Source organism: Anomalospiza imberbis, chromosome 15 (assembly GCF_031753505.1).
Source record: "Anomalospiza imberbis isolate Cuckoo-Finch-1a 21T00152 chromosome 15, ASM3175350v1, whole genome shotgun sequence".
NCBI lineage: Eukaryota > Metazoa > Chordata > Aves > Passeriformes > Viduidae > Anomalospiza > Anomalospiza imberbis.
In genome coordinates this window covers 15,174,363-15,196,869 of record NC_089695.1, presented here as the reverse complement: position 1 = coordinate 15,196,869, position 22,507 = coordinate 15,174,363, and the positions used below count along the sequence as shown (strand labels likewise).

Below are 22,507 nucleotides of genomic sequence, written 5' to 3'. Positions count from 1 at the left end.
TGCCGGGGCTTGCAGTCCGACGCGCTCACTCACCGCGCCGCGCTGCTGTCTCGGAACTACACTTCCCGTGGTGCGCCGGGGCGCGCCCGGCAGCCCGGTGGCCAGCCCGGTGGCCAGCCCGCGCGTGTCCGCCATGCCGAAGGCCAAGGGGAAGAGCCGGCGGCACAAATACTCCTACAAGCTCAACCGCAAGCGGCTCTACCGCAGCGCCCGCCGCCGCGCCGCGCCCCGCATCGCCTGGTGAGCGCCGGGGACGCGGGGGGCGAGCGTGGGCTGGGGCAGGGCGGCCGGGAGCCGCTGCACGTGTCGGTGGGGAGGGGGACACAGCCGTGATGTCGCTTGTCCCTGCGCAGCTCGCACATCCGCCATGCCTGGGACCCGCACAAGTCGGTGGCGCAGAACCTGGCCGAGATGGGCCTGGCCGAGGATCCCAACAAGGCTGTCCCCATCCCGAAGAAGCTGCTGGTAAGGAAGGGTTTGGCCGGGACCGCTCCTCTGTGGGGGGAGGTATCCTCGCGGCACTGGGCAGGTGGCTCTGGATAAGTCGCTGGTGGTTGGACACGTTTCTTATCTTGATCTGCACGCTTATCTCACCAAGATCCTGGCGTGGGAACGAGCTACAGAGCTCCGGGGACATAATGGACTTCAGAATAAATATAAAAAACGTCAGTCCTGGGACTTGCCAGAGACAGGTGGGGTTGGGAACGCTGCAGCCAAGTTGCTCCTGATAACAAAGAAGGGCTCTTTGTGTACAGCAGTGCTAGCCTGGCCCATCTACGTAAGAGGGCAATGTTTTCAGGTGAAAGGTGGCCCCAGGAAGCTCAAAGAAGAAGTAGGAATGACCTTGTTTGCCATTTGTCTCCATTCACACAGCGTTTCTCAGCTGACAGCCTTACCCACAAGCCGCTTTAATGGCACAAGTAAGGCTCTGCTTCAGCCAGCTGGGATTTCCTGCCCCTTGCAGCCATGTAGAAGCAGTTTGGAGTTTTGGGAACAATGTGTGGGGACACAGCACTCTTCCAATTGGGCTTTTCTTCATTTGTCTTTTCTCTGCTATAACTCAGGGGATGGAAGTGGAAAGCGATGGACAACAGCCAGGAAAGAAAATAGTGCGGAAGCCGTACGTGGTGAATGGTCAGTGCTGCATTTGGGGCTCTCCTAAGCCCCTGTGGGCTATTTTGTCCTCCTGTGCCGTGCCAGGGGTAGGGAAGGGTGTTATTTCTTATCCAGTCTTGTGGAGGAGCATGTCTTTTCCACAGTGTTTGTCCCTGCAGCCTCAAGAGGGCTCTTGTCACTGCGAGATGAGCTGGTGCGCGGGTCCAGGGCGACAAGAAGCCATGGAGGCAGTACCTGGTGTTTCAGTGGTGGGCTGGGCAGCTCTGAGCAGTCACACTCTGCAGCCTGGGCCGAAAGGCTCTGCTCCTCCTATGTGAGCTGGAGAAGAGCTGCAGTGCAGGCCTGGATGCCTGCAGCCCGAGCAGAGGGCTGTTGTCTGGGCCATTTTCTTGCACCAACATGCTGGGAAACGTCCCTGCGTGCACCAGCAGCCAAGCTGTGTGGCTAGAATCGACCTTAGGGGGAGGTTGGGGACCTCTGAGGTGTTGTTGCTTCCTTCCCCTCCCTCATGCTACCTCTGCCCTCTGCCTAGAGATGGAATTGGAGGCCAGCCTCCCTGAGAAGAAGTCGAACACGCTCTCACGAGACCTCATTGACTATGTGCGATACATGATCCAGAACCACGGGGAGAACTACAAGGTACATTCCAGAGCAAGGAGCACCTGGAGTGATTCACTCCTGGATCTTCCCATCAGCAGCATGAGAACTGCTAATCCTCTCTGTCCTGGATCCTGTTTTGCAGTCAGCTGATTCTTAAGGGAAAAGATGCTTTGAACTGTGGCCAGTTCCCTGTCTGAGTCAGGCAGTGATCACACTGGTGTGGGTGGGCTGGTTTGGTGTTTGCTCTCGGGGCTGCTCCTCTGACCTACCTTCTCCTTTGTCACAGGAAATGGCTCGGGATGAGAAGAACTACTACCAGGATACTCCCAAACAGATTAAGAGGAAGATCAATGTGTACAAGAATTTCTATCCCGAGGAGTACAAGGATTTCATTGCATCACTCAAGCCAGAAAAAATGGAAGTGCAGTGACTGCTCTTTTTCCTCAGGTTTACCTACAAGTGCAGGCTTGACATGAATATTTTCCAAACTGAAAAAGCCTCTGGTGATGGAGGAAGAACCCTCACTAGGCAGAGAGGGTTTAACTATCCATGAAAGACTCTTTTGGCACCGGCTCTGATTGTGCTGTTCTGCTCACTTTCTGTGTGGCAGCCAGCATTTCTTTAGCTTTGCTAAAATAAACTACTCTTTCTAGCTGCTTGTGAATGTCTTCTTTGTGGGCTCTTGCTTGGTGCAGTCCTGCTTTGGAGAGCTCCCGGTGCCAGCCTGTGTGATGTTGGCCTTGGGAACGTGTCCTGCCCTGCGGTGACAGGGCTGGGTGCGGGCAGCGCTCGGACTTTTGCCGATTGTCCGGTAGGGAGTGTAAGTCGGAGCAGGGCCATGTGCTGCGGCCTTCCCCTGTGCCTGCAGCTTGGGAGGAGAGCAGGCTGGGGTCTCTTCCCTGCCGAGGAACTGGAGGGCAGCACAGAGGTCACCTTTCATTGATGGAGGGAGAAGCAGCTGTAGAAAAGCTGTCACAGTGAGACTGCCTGCCACGTACTCCCGTTCCCTGATGGGCTTGCCATCTTCCAGGATTGGTTTTCCAGGACTCAGCGCTGCGGGCTGACCCAGCAAGCTGTCTGCAGGAGGACAGGACACGACCTCAACCCCGCCACCGTGGGTGCCGTGGGTGCCGTGGGTGCGCTGGGGACCCGCGTGTCCGGCAAACCCCGCCTTCTCCCCCCGAACTACACCTCCCGGCGTGCCCCGCGCGAAACCACCCCGTCTCGCGAGACCGCGCCCCTATAAGAGCACCCCCGCAGGCGCCGCCACCCTGCGGCTGAGGCGGCTCGCGGAGGCGCCGCTATGGCCGCTCCGGGCCTGGCCCTGCTGCCCCTCGCCGAGCCCCGCTGAGCCCCCGCCATGAGCTCTGGGAAGCCCGACGCTCCCGGTAAGGTTCCCCACGCGCTCCCCGCCGGCCTCGGTCGGGCGCGGCGGCGGGCGCTGAGTGCTGCGCTCTCTCCGCAGCGCTGGAGCCGGGCGGCGGGCCGCGCTCGGGCAGGATGTCGTTGCCCCTCGGCGTTCCCCGCCGCGCCTTCAGCTACGACGATGCCCTGGAGGACACGGCGCCCATGACGCCGCCGCCCGCCGATCTGTGCGCCAGCATGCTCTGGAAGCAGCCGGTCATCCCCGAGCGCAAGTACCAGGAGCTCTCGAAGGTACGGGCCCGGCTGGCCCCGGCATGTCCTGGGGTACCCCGCAGCTCTGGCACACGTCTCCTGGCATCCCCCTTTTCCCAAGCATTCCCCCCGTCCTTACACCCCTCCTGCCCGACTGGCGCTGCCCCCCTGCCCTCGCAGCAGGACCCTCGGGAGGGGCTGGGGACAGAGCCCGGCACTGCTGCCTGGCCTTGCTCTGGCCACATGGAGATGTGGCTGGGACAAGCGTGTGCTGAGCGTCTCCTCCGTGTTTGTGGTTAAGAAAATTCCAGCAACCAGGTGTAATTAAACTAGAGCATAAGGCTGGTTTCGTTTGGATGTCAATCCTTTACAGTAAGGGTGAGGCACTGGCACAGTTTGCACAGAGAAGCTGTGGCTGTCCCATTCCCTAGACGTGTTCAAGGCCAGGTTGGTGGGAGCTCTGAACGAGCTGCTCTAGTGGAATGCGTCCCCCCACCATGGTGGGGGATTGGAACTGGACGATCTTTAAGATCCCTTCCAACCCAAACCATTCTGGGATTCTATGGTTTGAGTGCAGGACCAGCCCTTTTACATTTAAAAGGTGTTTTCTAAGTTTGAAATTAAGCTAAATGTTGTTGGATGGAGGAGCTTAATTCTGTATCCCTTTGAGCTTAACCTCTGCTTTATACCTCCTTGGTTTTTAAATCTCTTGTGGGAGGCAACCAGAAGTTGTGGTTTGGTACAAAAAGTAGACTCTCCAGTAGGGAACTCCTGTGTTGGGAGGAGGAAATCAGTGTTTCACAGGATACTTTGTTTTCTAGCATTTCTTTTCTGTTTCTTTGCTGGGGTCTAGTGGTCAGTGGTCAAACTATGACCACCCAACACAGTGAGCAAGAAACATAAGGAATGAGGTGGGAAAACAAGTTGTTCACCCCAGGCTCTGCTCTGTGACTGCCACTCTGTGAACAGCTGGTGCTCGAGCTGCCTGTGGAAGGTGCTCTTTGGTGCTTTTGCCCAGTTGACCTTGAAATACAGTTTGCATTTAGGAGCAGAACAGATGTTCTGGTTTCTTTCCTGTTGACCTTTTTGTACTTGGACTAACAACTTGTTTGCTGTGAGCCTGGTAGATGTCAGATGTTGGATGCAAGTCACTTATTCATGAGTGTAAGATTCTGACCATTCCTGGGCTGCAGTGTGCACAGCATAGGGATTTCTCCCATGGGATGAAGGCTGGCTGCCAGAGCAGCATGGCCTTGTCTCACTTGTGTAGTTAGAGATGTGTCCTGGCCAGGTGCTGAGATACCTCCCCATCTCAAACTGTCCCCTGCTGCTTCCCCACAGGATGAGGAAGGGGATGCCAACATGAAGCCTGTCATAACTCCTTCGTCGTCCACAGAAAGCGTGAACAAGGTGCCTGTGGTGAAGGCCAAGGCCACTCACATCATCATGAACTCCCTCATCACAAGTAAGAACTCACCTCTCATGCTCTCGTGTGTGGGTTGGGCACTTGGTGATGCCTTGGTGATGTCTCAGGGTAATTCCTGAAGAACTCTTGGGTTCAGACTGGCTCTGCGCTGGTGCTGTGTTTGTTTTCTTCAGAGGATGTTTCTAGAAGGAAGCAAGGAACTGGGGAATAGGCCACATGTGGTGTTTCTGTGTTTCCAGGGGTAGGAGTGCAGAGTTTGTTGTTTGCTGACAGGACACTGCAGTACATGTTACTGGAGTGCAGAGGCTGCTGCTGCTCTGTTTGATTATTAACTCGTTATTTCTGAATGACAGGCAGAGCTCTACCATTAACCCAAGTAGTGAGGGGAGCTGACACACTGTGCTAATGGAGCACTTGCTGGCATTGATGTTGTTAATAGCAGCAGCTGCCTTGCTAACTGCAGCACTTCTAAACACAAATAATGATGCTTTAAAATAAAATTGGGTCACTTATGTTTGCAGAGGTGATGTGCCCTTTTGCAATTAGATGAATTTTTTCTGTGTTAATCTGGCCTCGCTGCCTCTTCTTTCAGCAGCTACAAAAAACAGGGATCTGAAAATAACTTTAGGATGGGAAGTGTTATCTGTTTTAAAGAAGACAATGGGCTTTTCCGCTAACCTTTTTGTGCTCTGATTACTTTTGACTTTTTCCACTTGGGAATGAACATCTTAATGCTGGGGTTTGGAGGAAGTGATTGTTTTTCAGAACTGAAGTTGATATGAGTGTAGTAGATGCTGGCTCTGTGTCTGGCTGAAATAGCTTATTTCACCCGCTCTAAAATCACATCACTGGGAGTCTTTAAAACATGACCTGCAAGGCTCCCTTGAATGCAATGGGACACTTAGTGTCCAACTTACTGGGTTCTCCTAGATTGATGAAGTTGTGAGTAGGAATGATGCAGTGTCTGGGGTGAGATGGGATTAATTACAGGTGTTGCATTTGTGATATGTCTGGTGATTTGGGACAAATCACTGCTCATCTGACTTAGCCCTGTGTCTCAGGGTGGTTTTCAAGTCAGAATATCTCACCTGCTTCATATTTCTGCCTCAGCTTGTTACAATGTGTGAATGATGAAAAAAGGGTTTGCATTCAGTTGCTGGAACTGCTTGTGGTGGCATTTCAGTTTGAATTTGTGCTCGTGTGTGTTCCAGAGCAGACTCAGGAGAGCATCCAGCGCTTTGAGCAGCAGGCAGGGCTGAGGGAAGCTGGCTACACACCCCACAAAGGCCTCACCACTGAGGAGACCAAGTACCACCGAGTGGCTGAGGCAGTCCATGTAAGCCTTGTTTTTCATTGGATTTCTCTATGTAGGATGTGTCTGGCTTAACATTTACCTGGTGACATTACTTTTGGAGTGTGTTGCCAAAACTTTCCTTAAGCTGCTTCCTCTGAAAGCTTTTAGCTCATTGTGTAGAAAAGTTTACCCAGTTGTATTTTAAAGTTAACATTAGCCTTTGTAGTTTTTAAACAGCTTTTTTTTTCTCAAATCTGTCACATTTCACTGTCATATCAAACTATGACATTTGTCGTTCCAAGTGGGGACAACCCTGTACAATCTGATTTCTTGCTGTACTTTTGAATGGTTCCCTGCAGTTGAATTCTGCAACTATGTGTCCAAAGAGAACTTTTAAACTGTGCATTTCCATTGTGGAAATTACCAGATGTATCTTACAGAAAACAAAAGTCTTGAATGAAGATGTTACTGTGGGCTGCTGAGCTCTTAAAAAAAAATTTGCAGTTGGAGTTAAATAGTCAACCCTTCCAGTGTCCTCCCACGAGGCCAAAGTTTCAGTAACTGCGTCCATGAATTGCATTAGTGTGGCTTGAATAGCCACAGGAAACATTACAAGGTACCCTGTGTATTTTGTGTTTGAACTGTAACTACCCTTCAAATGACTTCTTCAAAGTTCAGTTTGTACTGTCCAGCTTGTAAGAATGTGGTTTGCATACACCCACTTCCTGTTTATTTTGTGCCCAGGTTCATTTCTGTTCCAGAGCAGTGTTTCCATCCTGATGTACACTAATTGCTTTACAGGGTCTGGTATCTCTGATCTTGTACCTATGAGTGCTGCTGTTCCTTTCTGTAGCCTGAAGTGAATGCTAAAAATGCTAATATTTGATGTGGAGAGAGAAACTTAAGGGAGTATATGTAGGTATTGTAATACTGGATACAACTTTAGGTTATTCTTTATCACCTGCGATAGAAACAATGGTCTGATTTTGGTGAAAAAACTGGGTGTTGTTCCTTATGTCCAGTATTTAAGCTGTGTTGCTTCTGTTTCTCTTGCCTCTCCTGGCAGAACCTAAAACTGCAGAATGGAGAGACAGCAAAAGATGACAAACAGAATTCTTCTGCTCAGTCCACTCCAAGCAGCACCCCCCACTCCTCCCCCCGGCACAGAAACAGGTACTCTGCCTCCTTTGGTTTCCTACAGGCTGCTGGGGTGGGAGCTGCTACAAATAACCTTTGTATCCTTTGAGGGACTGCACAGGGTGAAATTTAGAGCCTGATGAGGATTTGTGTTGGGTAGATCCAAATGTTGGAAGCCTGTGGAGCTTGAGCATGCATAGCTTATCCTGGGTGGTAACAAACCTATTAAGATTTCTTAAATTGCCCCTTTTGACTACATGAAAAGTTCCTGGCATAGTGGAGTCACTTGAAGTATTTATTCTGATGTTTTAAACATCTCAATTATTTTTTTTCCTTAGGGGCTGGTTTAGCCAGGGATCCTCTACTTCTATCACTGGCTCGGACTTTGCTATGGAAGGTGGTGGGGACAGATTGCCATCTGAAAGATGGAGCTTTTTTGGACCCAGAGCTGTCCAGAAGTCGACCAGTGATGCAGGTATGTCCTTGAAAATCTGCCTTGCCAAGAGCAAGGGGGGAACTGTCACACAACAGACTTGCTGGCTCTTTCTGGAGTCTTATCCTGCTTGTCTTGTTACTCTCCAGGACCACCTTGGGAATGTGTGTTAGTCATATAATTTCTCTGCCTAAATATAGAGCAGTTGGGTAAAACCTGTGCCAAGGATCTGGAAGTAGAAATAAGTTGCGGTGAGCTGCAGTGGGAGGGGCAGGGTGTGAAGGTGACAGCTTTTTACTCTTTCTCTGATATGTGATGTAACCAGTACTGGAAGTGCCAACCCCTGATATGGAATAGGCTTCAGATGATATGAAGCTGCTGGAATTTGCATAGGCTGTCTGTGGTGCTGAGTGTCAGTGACACTGCTCAATCCTGGCAGCAGTAGGAAAAGCATTTGGCATTTTTTTTTCCTAGTTCTTACTGTGTTTTTTTTTTCATCAGGAGGATTTACCATTCAGTCCTATAAGGGTGCCCAGAAGCCATCCCCAATGGAGCTGATGCGTGCTCAGGCTACAAGGATGACAGAGGATTCAGTCACCTTCAAGCCACCCAAAATGGACATTCCAGGCACAGATGGGAGGAAACAATCTCCACGTTCCCACAATATCAAACCTCGGGATTTGAACGTGCTCACTCCCACTGGGTTCTAGAGGAAGGCTTCCAGTGTCTTTAGCAGGCTACAGGGTGTCTTAGGCTCTGCTTCCCTGTCCTGTGTGCTGCAGTAAATTAGGAAAGTCTCCCTTTCCAGCTCTTCATGTCAGAAAAAGAAACAGTTGTGATTGTCCTGCTAAAGCCAGTCTTGGAAAAACTCCTACACCAGTCCTACACCAATGTAAACCATCCTGTCTACTGCACTGGTTTGGGTTGCCAGGCTGCTCTGGATGTGCCTCCCAGTACACAACACCACAGTGAAACCCTGAACCATGTTTATTTTGGACAGGATTCCATGTGGTGTGTGAGCACCTGGCTTGTATACCTGGAATGTGATTGTCTTGTCCTGCTCAGTGCTGAAGGACCCACAGGAGGACTGGTTCTGTCAAGAGGTCAAGCAGAAAATGATGTGAACAAGCAAGGACTGAAAACTGGACCATTAACTGCCAGAAGGAAGATGGGGTATGTGGTAGGTCAGTATAAATGTAGCACTCCCTCACTATCCAGTGTGACCATGTTTTTTGTTCTTGGAATGTTTTTTGAAGGGAAAAGGGAATAGTGACCATTCTAAGATGTTCTCATTGGAAAGGCAGGGAGCAGAATCTAATGGAGCTTGGAAGCAATGAGGAAGGATTCCTTTTCCTCCAACTCTTTATGTTCCTCTAAGAAGGTGGAAGTAATCAAAGCTGGTGTGGCTTGAACAAGTAATCCTCCTCTCTTCGTTCTGCAAAACAGCACGGTCCTGTGTTCTAGACAGCAGATTTGCACGTGTTCTGGCACTCTGGATGCTGCTTGATTTGTGTTTGTTGGTTTGTTTTTTTCCCTAGAACCGTGTAGAATGTATAAGACACTGGAAACGCTTCTCAGACAGGGTATTTTGTTTTATCAGCATTAAGTGTGTTCTGCAGGGCTGGGGAGGACTGAGGGCAGACCAAGGTTGAACATTCCTCCCTGCTAAGGTGCAGCTGGATGTGATCCTTGACCGAGTCTGAACCAGTTCCTAGGAACAGCTAACACCGACTTTCAGGAAAAGTGGAAGGAACTCCTGCCTACCATCTAATCCCTTAAGCATGATAGGCAGCATTGCTCGGTAATCCTCACCTTTGCTGTGGCAAATGGGTCTCCTCAGGTCTGCTCTTGATCTCACGATTGTGCAGCAGAGTCCCTCAGCCAGCAGTAGCCTTGCATCTGGAAGTGGAAGCTTCTCTGTTGCCAGGACATTATACAGAGGTTACTTAACAGGTGGTAACTGTTGAGCTCCAGGGTTTCTGACTTCTTAAACCAAACGCTCTCCCTGGAGGGTGAGACAGGGTTGGTTCCCTTGGCTGGCTGCTGGCCCGTCTGAAGCAGCACATTTTGTAGCACTGCTTTCTCTCAACCTTCAGCAGCACTGCCAGTGATGTGTTGTGTGAAAGTCCCCCACCCAAACGAGCATTTCTGTCACCACTCATTTGCACCTTGGCAATCAGGCTCTCATTGGACATTAATTTATTTTTGACTGTATTCATGTCTCCTAATGTGTATGTTTGTTTTGTTTGTTACAGGACAATAAAATCCTAGTGGAATGAAGGTCCACAGTGTGTGTTGGTGCTGGCAGAGCATCTGTGGGAGAAATCTGGGGCTGTCCAGTGAGTTTGAGGTCAAGGTTCTGGTGGATAAGGCTCTGGCAGCACCTCACTAGGGTGAAATATTTGCTCACAAACTCCCGTTTCACAGGGAGACTGGGTTTACTGCCAGGCTCAGTTCTGCCTTAGGGCTTGTGCAGATGAAACTAAACATGAAATCTGTGTTTTCTTGAGCAATCCAAATTCATGTTCCTGAGATTTTGTCTCTTGTTTCTTGTGTGCTGGGTTTCCACCTGTACTGTGGAGGTGGGCACAGGTGTGGGGACTAGGCTGGTGTTTCTCTAGAGATGTCCAGTTCCCCTCTGGGAAGTTGTGGTTTGGTGTTGTAGAGTTCTTAGCTGCCCTTTAAAGTACTGCTGATGGAGCACATGATTCACCTGGGCTGGGGAAGTCTGAGCTCTGAATGCTGGAGTTCCCTGTGCTCCTGGAGTGTAAGCTGAGCTCAAGGTCATGGAACAGATTCGGGTACTGAGGTACAGACTGCTGCTGTGGTTCTGATGACACAGGTGAATCTCACAGATTGGGAAGGCTGGGGTTTAAAGTGTGGCCTTGTGGTGTGATCTGACAGAGCTCTGGATTTTGGGCAGTGCTGGCACCAGGACTAAAGAGTCTTAGCAAACATGAAAAGAATTTATTTTTTAAAGTCTACAAAGTGCTTTGTAAAATTGCATGAGGTAAACTTGAACGGAAATTCTGAAACAATGTAAACCAAACATCTTTCAAAAGAACTGTACAAACCAACCCCCGTGATGCTGTGATTGCAGTATGAGATGGGGGGTTATATTTAGAACATGAAGTTTTGTCCCCCTTCCTGCAGTGGTTGTCTCCATCAGGCAGCAGTGACAGTGAAGAACAACTCTTGCAGCATGAGCAATTTCTCCTGGATTTGTGGGGGAAAAGACTTCCTTTGGGCAGTGCTGGCATCAAGACAAAAGTGTCTTAGCAAACATGGAAAAACTCATTTTTTAAAGTACAAAGTGCTTTGTAAAAATGCATAACAAGGCAAACTTGAATGGCAATTCTGAGACAATGTAAACCAAACGTCTTTCAACAGAACTGTATAAACCAACCCCCATGATGCTGAGCTTGCAGCATGAGATGGGGGGGTTTTATATTAAGAACACAAAGTTTTGTCCTCCTTGCTGCAGTGGTTGTCTCCATCAGGCAGCAGTGACAATTAAGAACAACTCCTGCAGCATGAACAATTTCTCCTGGATTTGTGGGGGAAAAGGCTCCCCCAGGGTCTTCTGCATTCTGCTGATGAAGTCATTCATCTTCAGCTGAATGTCCAGCTGGCTGATGTCATCACTGTCCTGGAGCCTGGGCTTGGCTTTCTGAGCAATCAGTTTCATCCGGTCACTGACAGAGGTCCGCAGGTGCTCTGCAAGAGGAAATACTGGTGGGGATAGACAACACCCAAAGGGCTGCCTGAGCTGCTGGGATGGACCCCAGTGTGCCACAGGCAGTGCTGGAAATGGGACTGACCCTTTTGTTATCCTTGATAGTTCTGCACAAGGCTTTGGGAAGAAGGAACTGGTCCCTCCTGGAGCTCATTTGGCATGCAGAGAGAGCCCAGGGAATGGGGAAGGGGCAAGGCTTGTATAATCCTTGTCTTCTGTGTGAATGGCAAAATGGGCAGCTGCAAAGGAGTCTCCAAAGAGCTCAACAGCAGTGATTATTATCTAGGACTTCAGGGAGAGTGAGACTTTGCATATATGATGGTGGATTCCTCTGCATTCATTCCTGACAGCCTTAACCCTGGGCTAAAGCACATGAAGTTAGAAGAGACTTCTGGCAAAATACAGAGTTTTACAGAGTGTTTTGTGACTGTGCCACTCTCCTGGGGTCAGAATTGCTGCTGTTTCCATGGCTGCTGTGGGTAGTGTTCCCTACAGAGTTTACTAAGTGCTGAAAGTGTCCTGGCTTGCCCAAAGGAGGGCTTCAGAGATGCTGAGGGGTCTAGAGGGAAAGCCAAATGAGGAGTGGCTTAGGTCACTTGCTGTGTTCAACCTCGAGGAAACAGATCAGACCTCACTGGGGTCTACAGCTTCCTCAGGAGGGAGGGGCAGCTCCCATCTCTGCTCTGTAGGACAGTGACAGGACCCAAGGGAATGACTGGAGATGTGCCAAGGGAGATTTAGGTTGGCTCTTAGCAAAAAAGTCTTCCCCCACAGGATGGTTGGGCACTGAACAGGCTTCCCAGGGGACAGTCAAGGCTCCAAGGCTGCCAGAGCTCCAGGAGTGGAGTTCAATGATTCTTGTGTCTCTCTTCCAACTTGGGATATTCTATGATCCCTCCACCTTCTGCTTTTCTTCCTAAACCACGCTATTCTTCCACCCACTGTGCAGCAACTTGGACAACAGTGGGTATAAAACACCCTCTTGTGTACTGTCCCGTGCTGGGAAGTGCTTCCTTCCTTTAGGAAGGCTATTTTGCAGGGGCTAAACTTGGCAAAGCAAGGTGGGTGTTCTGATTAATGCAAAATCACTTCTTTGACTGCTGGGAATAGTTACTATCATGGATGGAGGCACACTGTCTTTCTAAGATTCAGTGGGCATGGGTCCAATAGTGATGAGAGGAGGAAGAGGAATTTGGCTGTTCTGCTGCAGCCTCTTGATGAGACTGTTAGGGCCAGAACAAGCACTGCTTACCCAGTTTTACACCATGGTAACTCAGCAGCAGCAAACTCAAGTACTGCAGCATCTCATCCCACCTTTGCCATGTTGCTGTTTCATCCTAGGACAGGAGACAGTATTTGGTTGTTAGAAGTTTTCTCAGAGGAAAACAAGTCAAAGGAGAGGTTGGACTGAATACCTGGAATTGTGGCAGTACAGAGGAGTGGCTCAGGAAGTACAGGACCTTGTCCAGAGACATGGATGATGTTGTGGGCACGTCACAACTATGCTGGAATAACAGCTCTAGAAGTCTGCAGCGCAGGAGCTGGCTCTCCATGGTGTTTAATAGAGCTTCCCTGGAACACAAAAGGAATTTACTTTGGTTGACACAGCACAGCCTGACCAGAGACAACTGTTCCAGCATGCTCCTGCTGTCCTGTTGACCTAGTGCAGATGTGGGGTGACCGCAGGGGCTACCCAGCCATGCCCTGGAAGGAAGACCACCAGATGTGGTGAGAGACATTTGTTATGAAGCTTGGCCATGGCCATGTTTTCATCCTCAGGTGTGGCCTGCAGCAGCTGGAGGTGAGTACAGTCTCTAAAGCAAACTGAGCTGCTTCACTTCACCCTGCCCAGCAGCCTGTGTGGCAATGGCTCGTTCCTGCTGACTTGCAGGGAGCCCAGCCAAGCAAGGGTGGGGGTGGGGTCAGGAGTAGACAGTCTATATCTGTCCTGGGCAAAGTGACAGCTTTTGTTAGAGTCAGTTTGGCTTGGTTTATACCTGGTGTGTGCACAGAGGTCTGCTGAAAGGGTGTGAAGGGCTGCTTGCTGGGCATTGAAATATGGGTTTGAAATGCTTGGGGGCTTAGTGGTCTCTTCATGCCCTTGTGCTTTGGCTTCACATTTGCATTTCTTAAAGAAGCAAACAAAGGATGTCAAGGCAAAGCTGTAGGAACTGCATTATATTTCTGACTACCTGGTTGCTCATGGGAATCAGTGATGTCTTTGCCAGTGCTTGGCTGTGCTGCACAGTACTGCTTTTCAGACCCTCTTTACAGTTTTAAGGTCACAACTTTAACAAGTGGGAGAATTGACTGTTCTCAGCAAAACACCACCTGAGCGTGTTTCCAGCAACACATCATCTGCTCAGCTGGTGATGTTGCCTCTCCATGGGAGACACAGCCATGATCTTGATGGCTGGCCTGTCTTTTTATACCCTGTAAAACTTTATGCATCCAGACTTGGATGTGAATTGGGAATAAGACCATTGTTCACCCAGGCAAATGCTGCCTTGCACATCCTTGTCTCACCTTTGGCTCCTCAGGGGGATATTCAGTATGAACGGGAATATGTCGTCTGCAATCTTACGGGAGCTGCAGGTGGGAGATCTGTCCACTTCCACTGCCATGGACAACATCCGCTGGAGCAGGAGCATCGTCCTGGGTGAGAGGGGACAGTCAGCACAGGGGGACTCTGCCCCTCAGCTTGCCAAGCAAGCCTTGGGGTGGCCCCTGCTTCAGCCTTGTGCGGTGAGGGGTATGGGAATGCAGTGGGCCAGGTTTGGTGTCTCCTGGTGGCTTCTGAATCTGATGGTTTTGCAAGCAAAGCTCATCCCCAGATTGACCCTCAGGAGGTCTTGGTGGCTCTCCTGAGTGTTGGAGCAGTATGGGCTGCCTGAGCTGTGGGACACAAGCTCCAGCCTTGCACTACATGCAAGAGGATGACACTGAGCCAGTTTCCTACCAGGTGAGAGTCTTTTGCTCACCAAGTCTTTAACCCAAAGAAGAACCAGCAAAGCTGGTCCCAGGTACAGCCTGGCTTCCCTGAACTGACAGCAGGAGAGTGACTCTGGCTTCTGCCTGACTTGGGTCCATGATAGTGCCAGCAGGGAGTTTGGGATTCTGGAGCTTACTTTTGGGCAAAGAAAGCTGTCTGGGCCTGGTCTGTCTGAGTGCCGGCCAGCCTTGGTGAAGATGAGCTGTGTTCAGCCCTGGCTTCTTGCAGCTGTTCCCGGGGCTGGGAGAACCCAACTCCTGTAACTGCTGCCACCAACCACTCGACCACTTCCCTGGAACAGAAACAAGAATTTTATTGGGGATGTGCCTCGTTTGCTGCGTTCTGGCCTTTAGATCCACTTGGAGCTTGAGGAAAGGCCTTGAGAATGAAGAGTATGTTCCACCCACTTGGACAGGTTAGGGAGTACCTCTGTTGAACAGCTCAACAGAGGAGCTCTCTTGATTTGTACACTTGCCTACAAGACTGCCTCCTTCTTAGTCCTGTCCTGAGCAATGCAAATCTGATCTCATCCCTGGGAAAAGCCCATTCTGTTGTGACTGGAAAGGCCTTGTATTATCTGTGGTGGTTTGCTTTTGTAAATCTTTTCCTAGTCCCTATAGCTAGCCCTACACTTCCCTTTGTCTCCCAAGACTGCTTCTTGGAAAGTCTGAAAGTCTGACTGTCGTCTTGACAAGTGTTCCCTAAGCCCGTGCCTCTCAGCTTCTGGTTAGAGAACAAGGAGGTGTCCCTTACTTGACATTGCTGAAGCACAAGTCACATGAAAGCATTTTCTTGGCAATTGACTTCTGCAGCTGGTGTGACTTCAGATTGTGCTGGAAGTCATCCTCCAGGGTCTGTACCACGTACTGCAGGAAGAGGAGCCAGCCAGGGGGCTTCTCCTGGGGGCAGATGGAGAGCACATGAGTGTGGTGGGGCCACAGGCTTAGAAACACCAGGGAAGCTGGCTGTCTTGAGAGTGTAGTGATGTACATACTGAGGAGTTAGTTGTAGAAGGAGCTGCCTGGCTCATGCAAGACCCTGAAGGGCATTGCTGGGCATTGCACTAGTGCTGTGACCCAGAGAGGGTTTATCTGTGCCTTCCTCAGTGGGACAACCTGCCTAAAACTGTGCAAAGGGTTAAGGGAGCACTGTGGATAAATGTGGGATTCCCAGCTGGCACTCACTCTTGGACTGGCCAGCTCTGCAGCAGAGCACAGCCACAGGAAGCACTTAGGAATATTTCACCCTCAAGCAGCATATGCTGGATGATCCCTGCCCCATGTGACACACAAGGTGCCAAGTACCTGGTGCTCCATGATGAATTTCACCAGTGTCCAGTCCCATCCCACCGTGGTGATGTTGGCTGGATGGAGCCTGCAAGGACAGCCATGTCCATTTGTGCTGAACTGCCTGACCATCTGCTTGGAGGCACGGCAGCCTCTTAGCCCTTCCCCAGCCCTTAGCCCTTCCCCAGCCACTCCCACCCCCACTTGCTCAGGTGCCTTCCCTGCCTTCCCCTCTCCATCTTTGCCCTCACCATTTCTCCTCCCCATAACACATTAATTTTTTGGAAGCACCTGACAGGGGCTATACTTCAAGGAGATGCCCAGGACTCCTAGGCCTGTGGCCTCATAAAACGTTGTACCTCTCTGTGCTCTATGGGAGGCCCGAGGGAGCTAAGGAAGCTGCTCCAGCCACTGCTGGTACTGCTGTAGTCCAGGGAAGGCCCTTCTGCCATGTCACAGCAGTAAAGAATGAGACCTGTGCCTCAGGGCAAGGCCAACACACTCTTCTGTCCCCAAGGGCTCCCATGTGTCACAAGCTGTCCCTGACCCACCCTCAGAGAGCCTAGAATGTGCTTGTGTTCGCATGAGGATTATCCTGGGTTATAGGGGAAATCACTCCCTGTTCTGTGGGTGAACACCACAGAGAAATAACCCTTATGCTGGGCAGACCCCTGGGAACACCTAGCCAGCCCCAGGGCCCCGGCGGGGGGCACAAGGGGACAAGGGGAACACATACATTTGGATCTTCATCAGCAGTGTGTAGATGTCATTCAGGATCTCCCCTTCGTGGGTGTCCAACAGCATCTGTTTGATCAGATGGCACATGATTTCTTTGGGGGGACAGTGCTGGCAGGAGACAAACTCATTCAGGAAATATAAGGTGCCCTCCAGGCTGTTCTCCTCCATGGTGGTGTGCACCAGGCTCAGCTTCCCGCTGGGGATGAGCCCAGGTTTCTGCTGTGAACAAGGCAAGACAATGGGTGAAAGCTCCCTAGACACAGAGGAACCCAGCTGTGATGTGGGGCCCACTGTGAAGGGAACTGCAATAACCAGAGCCCCTGACTGCCTGGCAAACGAGAGCAGGGGCTGCCCTTGCTCCATCCTCTACCACAGGGGCTGCTCCAAACCCTATTTACCTTCTCTGTTTCCCTGTTGGGTGCTATGCCTTGGAGGAAGAGGTGCTGGACTCCACTCCTGCTGAAATTGTGCAGTTTGTCCAGCAAGGCCTTGCTGTCAGCATCAGTCCTGGCTGGGGTGGCTTGCTGGATTGGTTGGTGTGGTGGGAAGTTACTTGCTTCTGGCAAAGACCTTTGGGGCTTTCCTGGTGTTATAGGAATGGCTGGGGCAGGGCTCAGCCTTGGGGGGAGGTTCCTTTCCTGGCAGGGCTGGGGAGGATCTTCCTCTGGGCCATCAACTCTCATGCTGCTGTTGCTGTCCAGGCTGGGGGGAGATGGGGACAGGCAGTCTGAGTCCAAGCTGCTGTTAAAGGCGGTAGTGCTGTAATCCTGCTCCGAGCTCCAGCTGTGGTGCCTAGAGACAGGAGAAAGGCAGCTGCGGTTCTCCATGGTTTCTGCTGTGACCACGGTGGAACTGAGCTTCACAGAAGTGTTGTGCGATGCTGGTGCAGGGCTCGGCTCTGGCACTGCCTGCATTTCTTTTTCTGCAGCAGGGCAGAGTTGGGGATGGGACGTGTGTGCTGCTGGGGCAGCGTTTCTGGAGTTCTGAGCAGCACCAAGGGTGGAGTGGAGAAGGCTGCACATGTCCTTGGTCAGATCGATGAAGGTGAGGCTGCTCGTCGGCGTTGGGTCTGTGTTTGCATCCTCGCAGGTTAGGTCAATGATCTCCTGTGGGGACAGAGCAGCAGTGTTAATGTCCTGTCCTGCCAGGAGCCTCTGCTATGATGGCACTGTAGTCCCAGTCCAAGAGGGAAAAGAGCACCAGCCTAGAAAAACAGGGGCAAAGACCCTTCTGCCTGTCCAAGGGGCCTGTGGCCCTGAGCTCTGGGATCAGCCTCCCCTGGCAGCACAGCTGAGCCTAAGCACAACCCAGGCTCTTCTTCCCCACTCTCTTCAGGGCTCATGTCCTTGTGCCTTGACTCAGAGCAGACCTGGCTGCCTGCTCAGCTCCTTCCCATGACAGGGAAATGCCATACCTACTGGCATGTCCAGGGAGGGCAATGGAAGCACAGGGAGCTCTCCTGTACCCAGGCACTGGCAGGAACAGCACTGGATCCAAACCCTGCCACCTTTTCTATGGCACATTCCCTGCTCTGGAGGACAGGAGTGGCAGGAAACAAAGCTGTCTTTACACCTGTAGCACCAGTCGGAGCTACAGCAGCCCTGAGACTGTGGGGATTCCCATCCAGGCCTCGCTGGGCGATGCAGGATCCAGGGGGCAGCAGGAACAGGTAGGGGAGGCAGCTGTGCCTGCACCAGCAGCAGGACACACACTGCACTTCCCAAGCTTTTGGAAGGCCCAGGAGGGGTCAGAGCCTGTTTGCTCTTGGGAAAAACATGGCCCTCAGCACCTCAAAGCAGGGAACACGTTTAGCAGAGAATTCAAATCCACTTTCCCGACTCAAAGCTGCTGCCTTCCCCAGTGGGAGTGCAAAGCCCAGCGGGCTGCGGGGAGAGGGAGCTGCAGGGCTCCAACCGCCTCAGGACCCGGGACAGCGGTGCGGGGCTGAGGACCGACCGTTTCCCCGTCCGAGCCCGAGCTTCGTGCCCAGAACCGCCGCCGCACGACCTCACCGGCCCCGCACCCGGCGGCGGAGCGGGGCAGAGGAACGGCACGGGGAACAGGGGCGGCAACCGCCCCACCGCATCCCGCGGCCGGACCCCTCCGGGCGCTGGGCCCTGCAGGGCCGGATCCTTCTCGGGGCGCAGCGAGGGCACCGCGACACGCTATGGCAGGCACCGGACTCTTTCTAAAGGTATATGGCCGAGGAGGCTGGGACCCCTGCGGGGAGCACGCTTGTGGAACGGGGCTCTGCTGACAGGAGGGGCCCGGGGGACCCGAGCCCGGCCAGGAAGAGGCTGGGAGGTCCCTGAGGACGCGGCTGGGACGGGACGGGGCCGCGGAACTCACGCCCACCCCCTCCACTGCCCCCGAGGCTGCTTCTCCGTGCGCCCCTCCCGTGCCCGCCCGCCATGGCAGCGCCGCCATCTTGTGTGTGGCAGTGGCGCCGTTCCCGGCGGGAGTCACGGACTCACGGCGGGGGCGGGCAGCGAGTGGCGGGAGCGGCAGGGCTGGAGCAGCGGCGAGCGGGCGCCCTCCGAGTCCGAATCGCTGACGAGGACCACGTTGTTATCCATCTGGGCGGCGGGCGGCGGCTCCGCTCCGCCGGTGGGGCCGCGCCGGGCGCGGGGGGGCGGCGGAAGTGGCGTCAGGCGCGGTGCCGGGGCGGGGCGCGCGCGGGGGTCGCGGTGCCGGTGGCGGTGGCGGCGGCCCCGCCATGGCGCTGTCGCCCTACGTGCAGGCCATGCAGGAGCTGTTCCGCGCCAACACGCGGAGCCGCGAGTTCCCGGCGCACGGCGCCAAGGTGCACTCGGTGGCCTGGAGCTGCTGCGGCCGCCGCCTCGCCTCCGGCTCCTTCGACAAGACCGCCAGCGTCTTCGTGCTCGAGAAGGACCGGCTGGTGAGATCCGCCGGCATCGGGCGGGCGGGGGCGGTGCGGATCCCTACCGGGAGCCCTTGGGTACCCCGGCTGCGGCTGCTTGGGCTGGGGTCCGGAAGCGGGAGTGTGTCCCGGTGGTCGGTCCCGGGCCTGGGGGTGGGTACTCGGTGTGCGCCGGAACAGGAGCATCGCCAAGGACAGCGGAGGCCGGGTCTGCGGGCCGGGAAAGGAGCTGGTGCCTGGCGGGGTTCCCCATCCTGGCCGGCCCCGGGCGCGGCTCCTGATCTATCCCAGCGGGGAATGCGGCGTGCAGGGATGTGGCAGGAGTGGGAGCAGAGCTAGGCACACCCTCACGTCGTCTGCCCTCTCCCTCCAGGTGAAGGAGAACAACTACCGGGGCCACGGGGACAGCGTGGATCAGCTCTGCTGGCACCCCAGCAACCCTGACCTGTTTGTCACAGCGTCAGGGGACAAAACCATCCGCATCTGGGACGTCCGCACCACCAAGTGCATCGCCACTGTCAACACCAAAGGTGAGTCCCTGCCTTCCCGGCTGGGTCCTGGCAGGACCTCAGCTGTGTTGGGCCCATCTGCAGTGGCACAGAGCTTTGAACCTTTCCTGTGGTTATTTCTGGTTGGGACATCTTTGCTAACTGCTTTATATATGAATTACACTCATCATGTGAGGGCTGATTTACTGTGGGGTCAGGACTGGTAGAACTGCTGAAATATGGTGCTAGCAACTTGCCATGTTCTTATGTTTATTCAAAAGTATTTAATTTTGTCTTCTGCTTTTTCTGGATCTCAGAGATGACTGGATTCAGAAGATCTTTGGCATGACCTTGTGTGATGGTTACTGTGGTCCCATCTTGGCTGAAATGGGGTGTGGCATATTGTTTTCAAGTTGTACTTCTCACAAGTTTGGTTTTGCTGGATAGTTACTGTGCAGGGTTTGTGTGTCAGACTGAACAACTGGTAGTCTTTCCCATTTGGGAATGGTTTGGAGTGGAAGTGGGACCTGCTGCCTTTCTGTCCTTTCAGGTGAGAACATCAACATCTGCTGGAGCCCTGATGGACAGACCATTGCCGTGGGGAACAAGGATGATGTGGTCACCTTCATTGACGCCAAGACACATCGCTCCAAAGCTGAGGAACAGTTCAAGTTTGAGGTGAACGAGATCTCCTGGAACAACGATAACAACATGTTCTTCCTCACCAATGGGAATGGCTGCATCAACATCCTCAGGCAGGTGCCCGTGGCTGCTGGTGGGCCGGCTGGCTGGGCTGGCTGCAGTCATTTGCAAGTGCCTTTGCTGCTTTTGGGAAACCTGAGCCCCACATCACAGCAATCCCCTGCCCTGTGGTGGGAATGAGCTTGCCTGGAGCTGAGGTTGCCATAGCTGGGGGCTGGCTCAGCTCCCCGAAATGGTCCCTGATGCTTTGCCTCATTCACTGGATGCTCAGTGTCTCCTGCCTCAGCAGGGTTTGCTTCCAGTCCTGGTGTGCCTCATGCCTGCCCTGCTCTAGGGAATCCCTGTGCTTCTCTCACTTGCTCTCTGCCCTCTCCCTCACCTCCACAGCTACCCAGAGCTGAAACCCATCCAGTCCATCAACGCCCATCCTTCCAACTGCATCTGCATCAAGTTTGATCCCATGGGGAAGTACTTTGCCACAGGCAGTGCTGATGCATTGGTCAGCCTCTGGGATGTGGATGAGCTGGTGTGTGTGAGGTGCTTCTCCAGGTAGGTAGAGCTGTCCCAAAATTGTTTTCCCCCCTCTCTGGGGACTGTGGTGTCAGTGCCTCACTGTGTGCTCCCCTCGGTTGCTGCAGGCTCGACTGGCCCGTGCGCACGTTGAGCTTCAGCCACGATGGGAAGATGCTGGCCTCGGCATCAGAAGATCACTTCATTGACATTGCTGAGGTGGAGACAGGTAATGGTTTTATTTTGGGGAATTGGATGGAGAAGTGCTGGTAGAGCTGGAAGGACACCGGGAGAATCCATCTGCTAAGGAAGAGCTTTCCTGTGCAGAGCAGAACGCCATGAGGGGGAGCCTCTGCCTCAGTAGTCTGTGGCAGACATGCCTGTCATGTCTGTACCTTGTCACTGGGTGACTAAAAGGCGCTGGAGCAGCGTTTGTGCTGCCTCTTCCCTTCGCTGAGGGAAGCAACAGGTGCTTGGCTCTGGGGAGGTGAGCAGCAGAGGGGGCTGGAGGTTCTCCAGGCTGACGTGGCTCCTTTTCCATGCAGGAGAGAAGCTCTGGGAGGTGCAGTGTGAGTCCCCCACCTTCACAGTGGCCTGGCACCCGAAGAGGCCACTGCTGGCCTTCGCCTGTGACGACAAAGATGGCAAATATGACAGCAGCCGGGAGGCCGGCACTGTCAAGCTTTTCGGGCTCCCCAACGACTCCTGATGAAGCTGCTGCACCCAGGGAGGCAACACCTGCCTGCCCTTGAGGGTGGGAGCTTAGATAGCATAGGTGGTGCAAGGAGCTGGCTCATCTCCTTGCCAGCCTGGCAGGGCTGTGACCTCGGGCTCAGCTCGGTGTGTCTTGTTCTTGGGAGCTTTTACAAACAGGCAGCTGTGTGCTGGGGAGAATGGGGGGATTCTGGCAAGGTCCCCTTCTGCCACCTCCTCTCTGGGGCGTGGGGGGCTTGTTCCAAAGGCAAGTGGCCAAAGAAAATCAGTTCACTGAAGGTGGCTGCTGAGGAGCCTCCCATGGGAGGTGCTCTGCTTTGACCAGGCTCCCCAGCAGTGATGAGATACGTGACTGTCCCCTTGTCCCCAAAAGCCTGGAGGCAAGGGCAGCCCCGGGAGCACAACCTGCCTCTCCCCCTCCCAGATATCCCATGTCCCTTCCCTGCGCTGGGGCAATGAGGGGAGGGTGGGGGGTTTGAACATGTAGATGTTTTCCCAGCTGGGACTTTTTCAAAATATTTGTGGTGTCTTTTTCTAATTTTGATAAATCCTCTTCCTTAACGAAGGTGCCTGTGGCTATTTGAAGGGGAAGAAGGGGGGTGCTGAGCTGCTCTCCCTTCCCCTGCCTCCTTCCCTTGGCCATAGCAAGGCCCTGGCAGAGGGGTCTGTCGAGGATTGTCCCTCTTGTCCCCGCTGCCTGTCCCCGCTCTCTGTGTGGCCTGTCCTGCGCTGTCACCACACCAGGGGGCACTGCGTCCCCACGGTGGGGACAGGTGACAGCGGGGACACTGCTCAGATCGGGACATGGAGGACGCTGCAGGTTCCACGCCACGGCCA

At 53.2% G+C, this 22,507-nt stretch overlaps 4 protein-coding genes across 7 annotated transcripts; 3 read left to right on the top strand and 1 right to left on the bottom strand.

Annotated features, from left to right (window-relative positions):
- Positions 1–80: 80 nt before the first annotated feature.
- NOP16 (NOP16 nucleolar protein) lies at positions 81–2,380 on the top strand. The gene is made up of 5 exons (XM_068206097.1): positions 81–240; positions 354–465; positions 1,065–1,134; positions 1,649–1,755; positions 2,003–2,380. The coding sequence occupies exons 1-5, from the start codon at positions 134–136 to the stop codon at positions 2,144–2,146; spliced, it is 540 nt and encodes a 179-aa protein (XP_068062198.1). The 5' UTR covers positions 81–133; the 3' UTR covers positions 2,147–2,380.
- A 566-nt stretch (positions 2,381–2,946) lies between these two features.
- Positions 2,947–9,903, top strand: KIAA1191 (KIAA1191 ortholog). The gene is made up of 7 exons (XM_068206093.1): positions 2,947–3,104; positions 3,182–3,372; positions 4,675–4,798; positions 5,971–6,095; positions 7,120–7,226; positions 7,529–7,665; positions 8,125–9,903. Exons 1-7 carry the CDS (start codon positions 3,077–3,079, stop codon positions 8,331–8,333), a joined length of 921 nt encoding a protein of 306 aa, XP_068062194.1. The 5' UTR covers positions 2,947–3,076; the 3' UTR covers positions 8,334–9,903.
- A 665-nt stretch (positions 9,904–10,568) lies between these two features.
- SIMC1 (SUMO interacting motifs containing 1) lies at positions 10,569–19,041 on the bottom strand. Of its 3 annotated transcripts, none has more exons than XM_068206081.1 (10): positions 18,850–19,041; positions 16,774–17,481; positions 16,374–16,594; positions 15,656–15,725; positions 15,105–15,250; positions 14,488–14,643; positions 13,886–14,014; positions 12,775–12,931; positions 12,612–12,696; positions 10,569–11,340 (listed from the first exon to the last, which is right to left on the bottom strand). In XM_068206081.1, the coding sequence occupies exons 1-10, from the start codon at positions 18,949–18,951 to the stop codon at positions 11,120–11,122; spliced, it is 1,995 nt and encodes a 664-aa protein (XP_068062182.1). In that variant the 5' UTR covers positions 18,952–19,041; the 3' UTR covers positions 10,569–11,119. The 3 variants fall into 3 exon arrangements, with proteins under 3 accessions (XP_068062182.1, XP_068062183.1, XP_068062184.1); XM_068206082.1 differs by having other exon boundaries at positions 16,374–16,591; XM_068206083.1 differs by lacking the exon at positions 18,850–19,041 and adding an exon at positions 18,206–18,353 and having other exon boundaries at positions 16,774–17,478.
- Positions 18,528–22,235, top strand: THOC3 (THO complex subunit 3). Of its 2 annotated transcripts, XM_068206091.1 has the most exons (7): positions 18,528–18,569; positions 19,116–19,274; positions 19,630–19,786; positions 20,295–20,499; positions 20,834–20,995; positions 21,085–21,185; positions 21,502–22,235. In XM_068206091.1, exons 1-7 carry the CDS (start codon positions 18,543–18,545, stop codon positions 21,663–21,665), a joined length of 975 nt encoding a protein of 324 aa, XP_068062192.1. In that variant the 5' UTR covers positions 18,528–18,542; the 3' UTR covers positions 21,666–22,235. The 2 variants fall into 2 exon arrangements, with proteins under 2 accessions (XP_068062192.1, XP_068062193.1); XM_068206092.1 differs by lacking the exon at positions 18,528–18,569 and having other exon boundaries at positions 19,052–19,274.
- Positions 22,236–22,507: the final 272 nt, after the last annotated feature.

What these genes read in the sequence shown, in the direction of transcription:
- SIMC1 (XM_068206081.1), bottom strand. Translation starts at nt 18,951, where the DNA reads ATGGATAACAACGTGGTCCTCGTCAGCGATTCGGACTCGGAGGGCGCC. An exon ending in CCAACAGGGAAACAGAGAAG is followed by an intron (nt 16,595 to 16,773) that starts GTAAATAGGGTT and finishes CCTTGTTCACAG; the next exon opens with CAGAAACCTGGGCTCATCCC. An exon ending in TTACCATGGTGTAAAACTGG is followed by an intron (nt 11,341 to 12,611) that starts GTAAGCAGTGCT and finishes TTCCTCTTGCAG; the next exon opens with AGCACCTGCGGACCTCTGTC.
- THOC3 (XM_068206091.1), top strand. Translation starts at nt 18,543, where the DNA reads ATGGCAGGCACCGGACTCTTTCTAAAG. An exon ending in CGCCACTGTCAACACCAAAG is followed by an intron (nt 19,787 to 20,294) that starts GTGAGTCCCTGC and finishes CTGTCCTTTCAG; the next exon opens with GTGAGAACATCAACATCTGC. An exon ending in TGTGTGAGGTGCTTCTCCAG is followed by an intron (nt 20,996 to 21,084) that starts GTAGGTAGAGCT and finishes CGGTTGCTGCAG; the next exon opens with GCTCGACTGGCCCGTGCGCA.
- KIAA1191 (XM_068206093.1), top strand. Translation starts at nt 3,077, where the DNA reads ATGAGCTCTGGGAAGCCCGACGCTCCCG. An exon ending in AGTACCAGGAGCTCTCGAAG is followed by an intron (nt 3,373 to 4,674) that starts GTACGGGCCCGG and finishes GCTTCCCCACAG; the next exon opens with GATGAGGAAGGGGATGCCAA. An exon ending in CATGAACTCCCTCATCACAA is followed by an intron (nt 4,799 to 5,970) that starts GTAAGAACTCAC and finishes TGTGTGTTCCAG; the next exon opens with AGCAGACTCAGGAGAGCATC.
- NOP16 (XM_068206097.1), top strand. Translation starts at nt 134, where the DNA reads ATGCCGAAGGCCAAGGGGAAGAGCCGGCGGCACAAATACTCCTACAAG. An exon ending in GCCGCGCCCCGCATCGCCTG is followed by an intron (nt 241 to 353) that starts GTGAGCGCCGGG and finishes GTCCCTGCGCAG; the next exon opens with CTCGCACATCCGCCATGCCT. An exon ending in CCATCCCGAAGAAGCTGCTG is followed by an intron (nt 466 to 1,064) that starts GTAAGGAAGGGT and finishes GCTATAACTCAG; the next exon opens with GGGATGGAAGTGGAAAGCGA.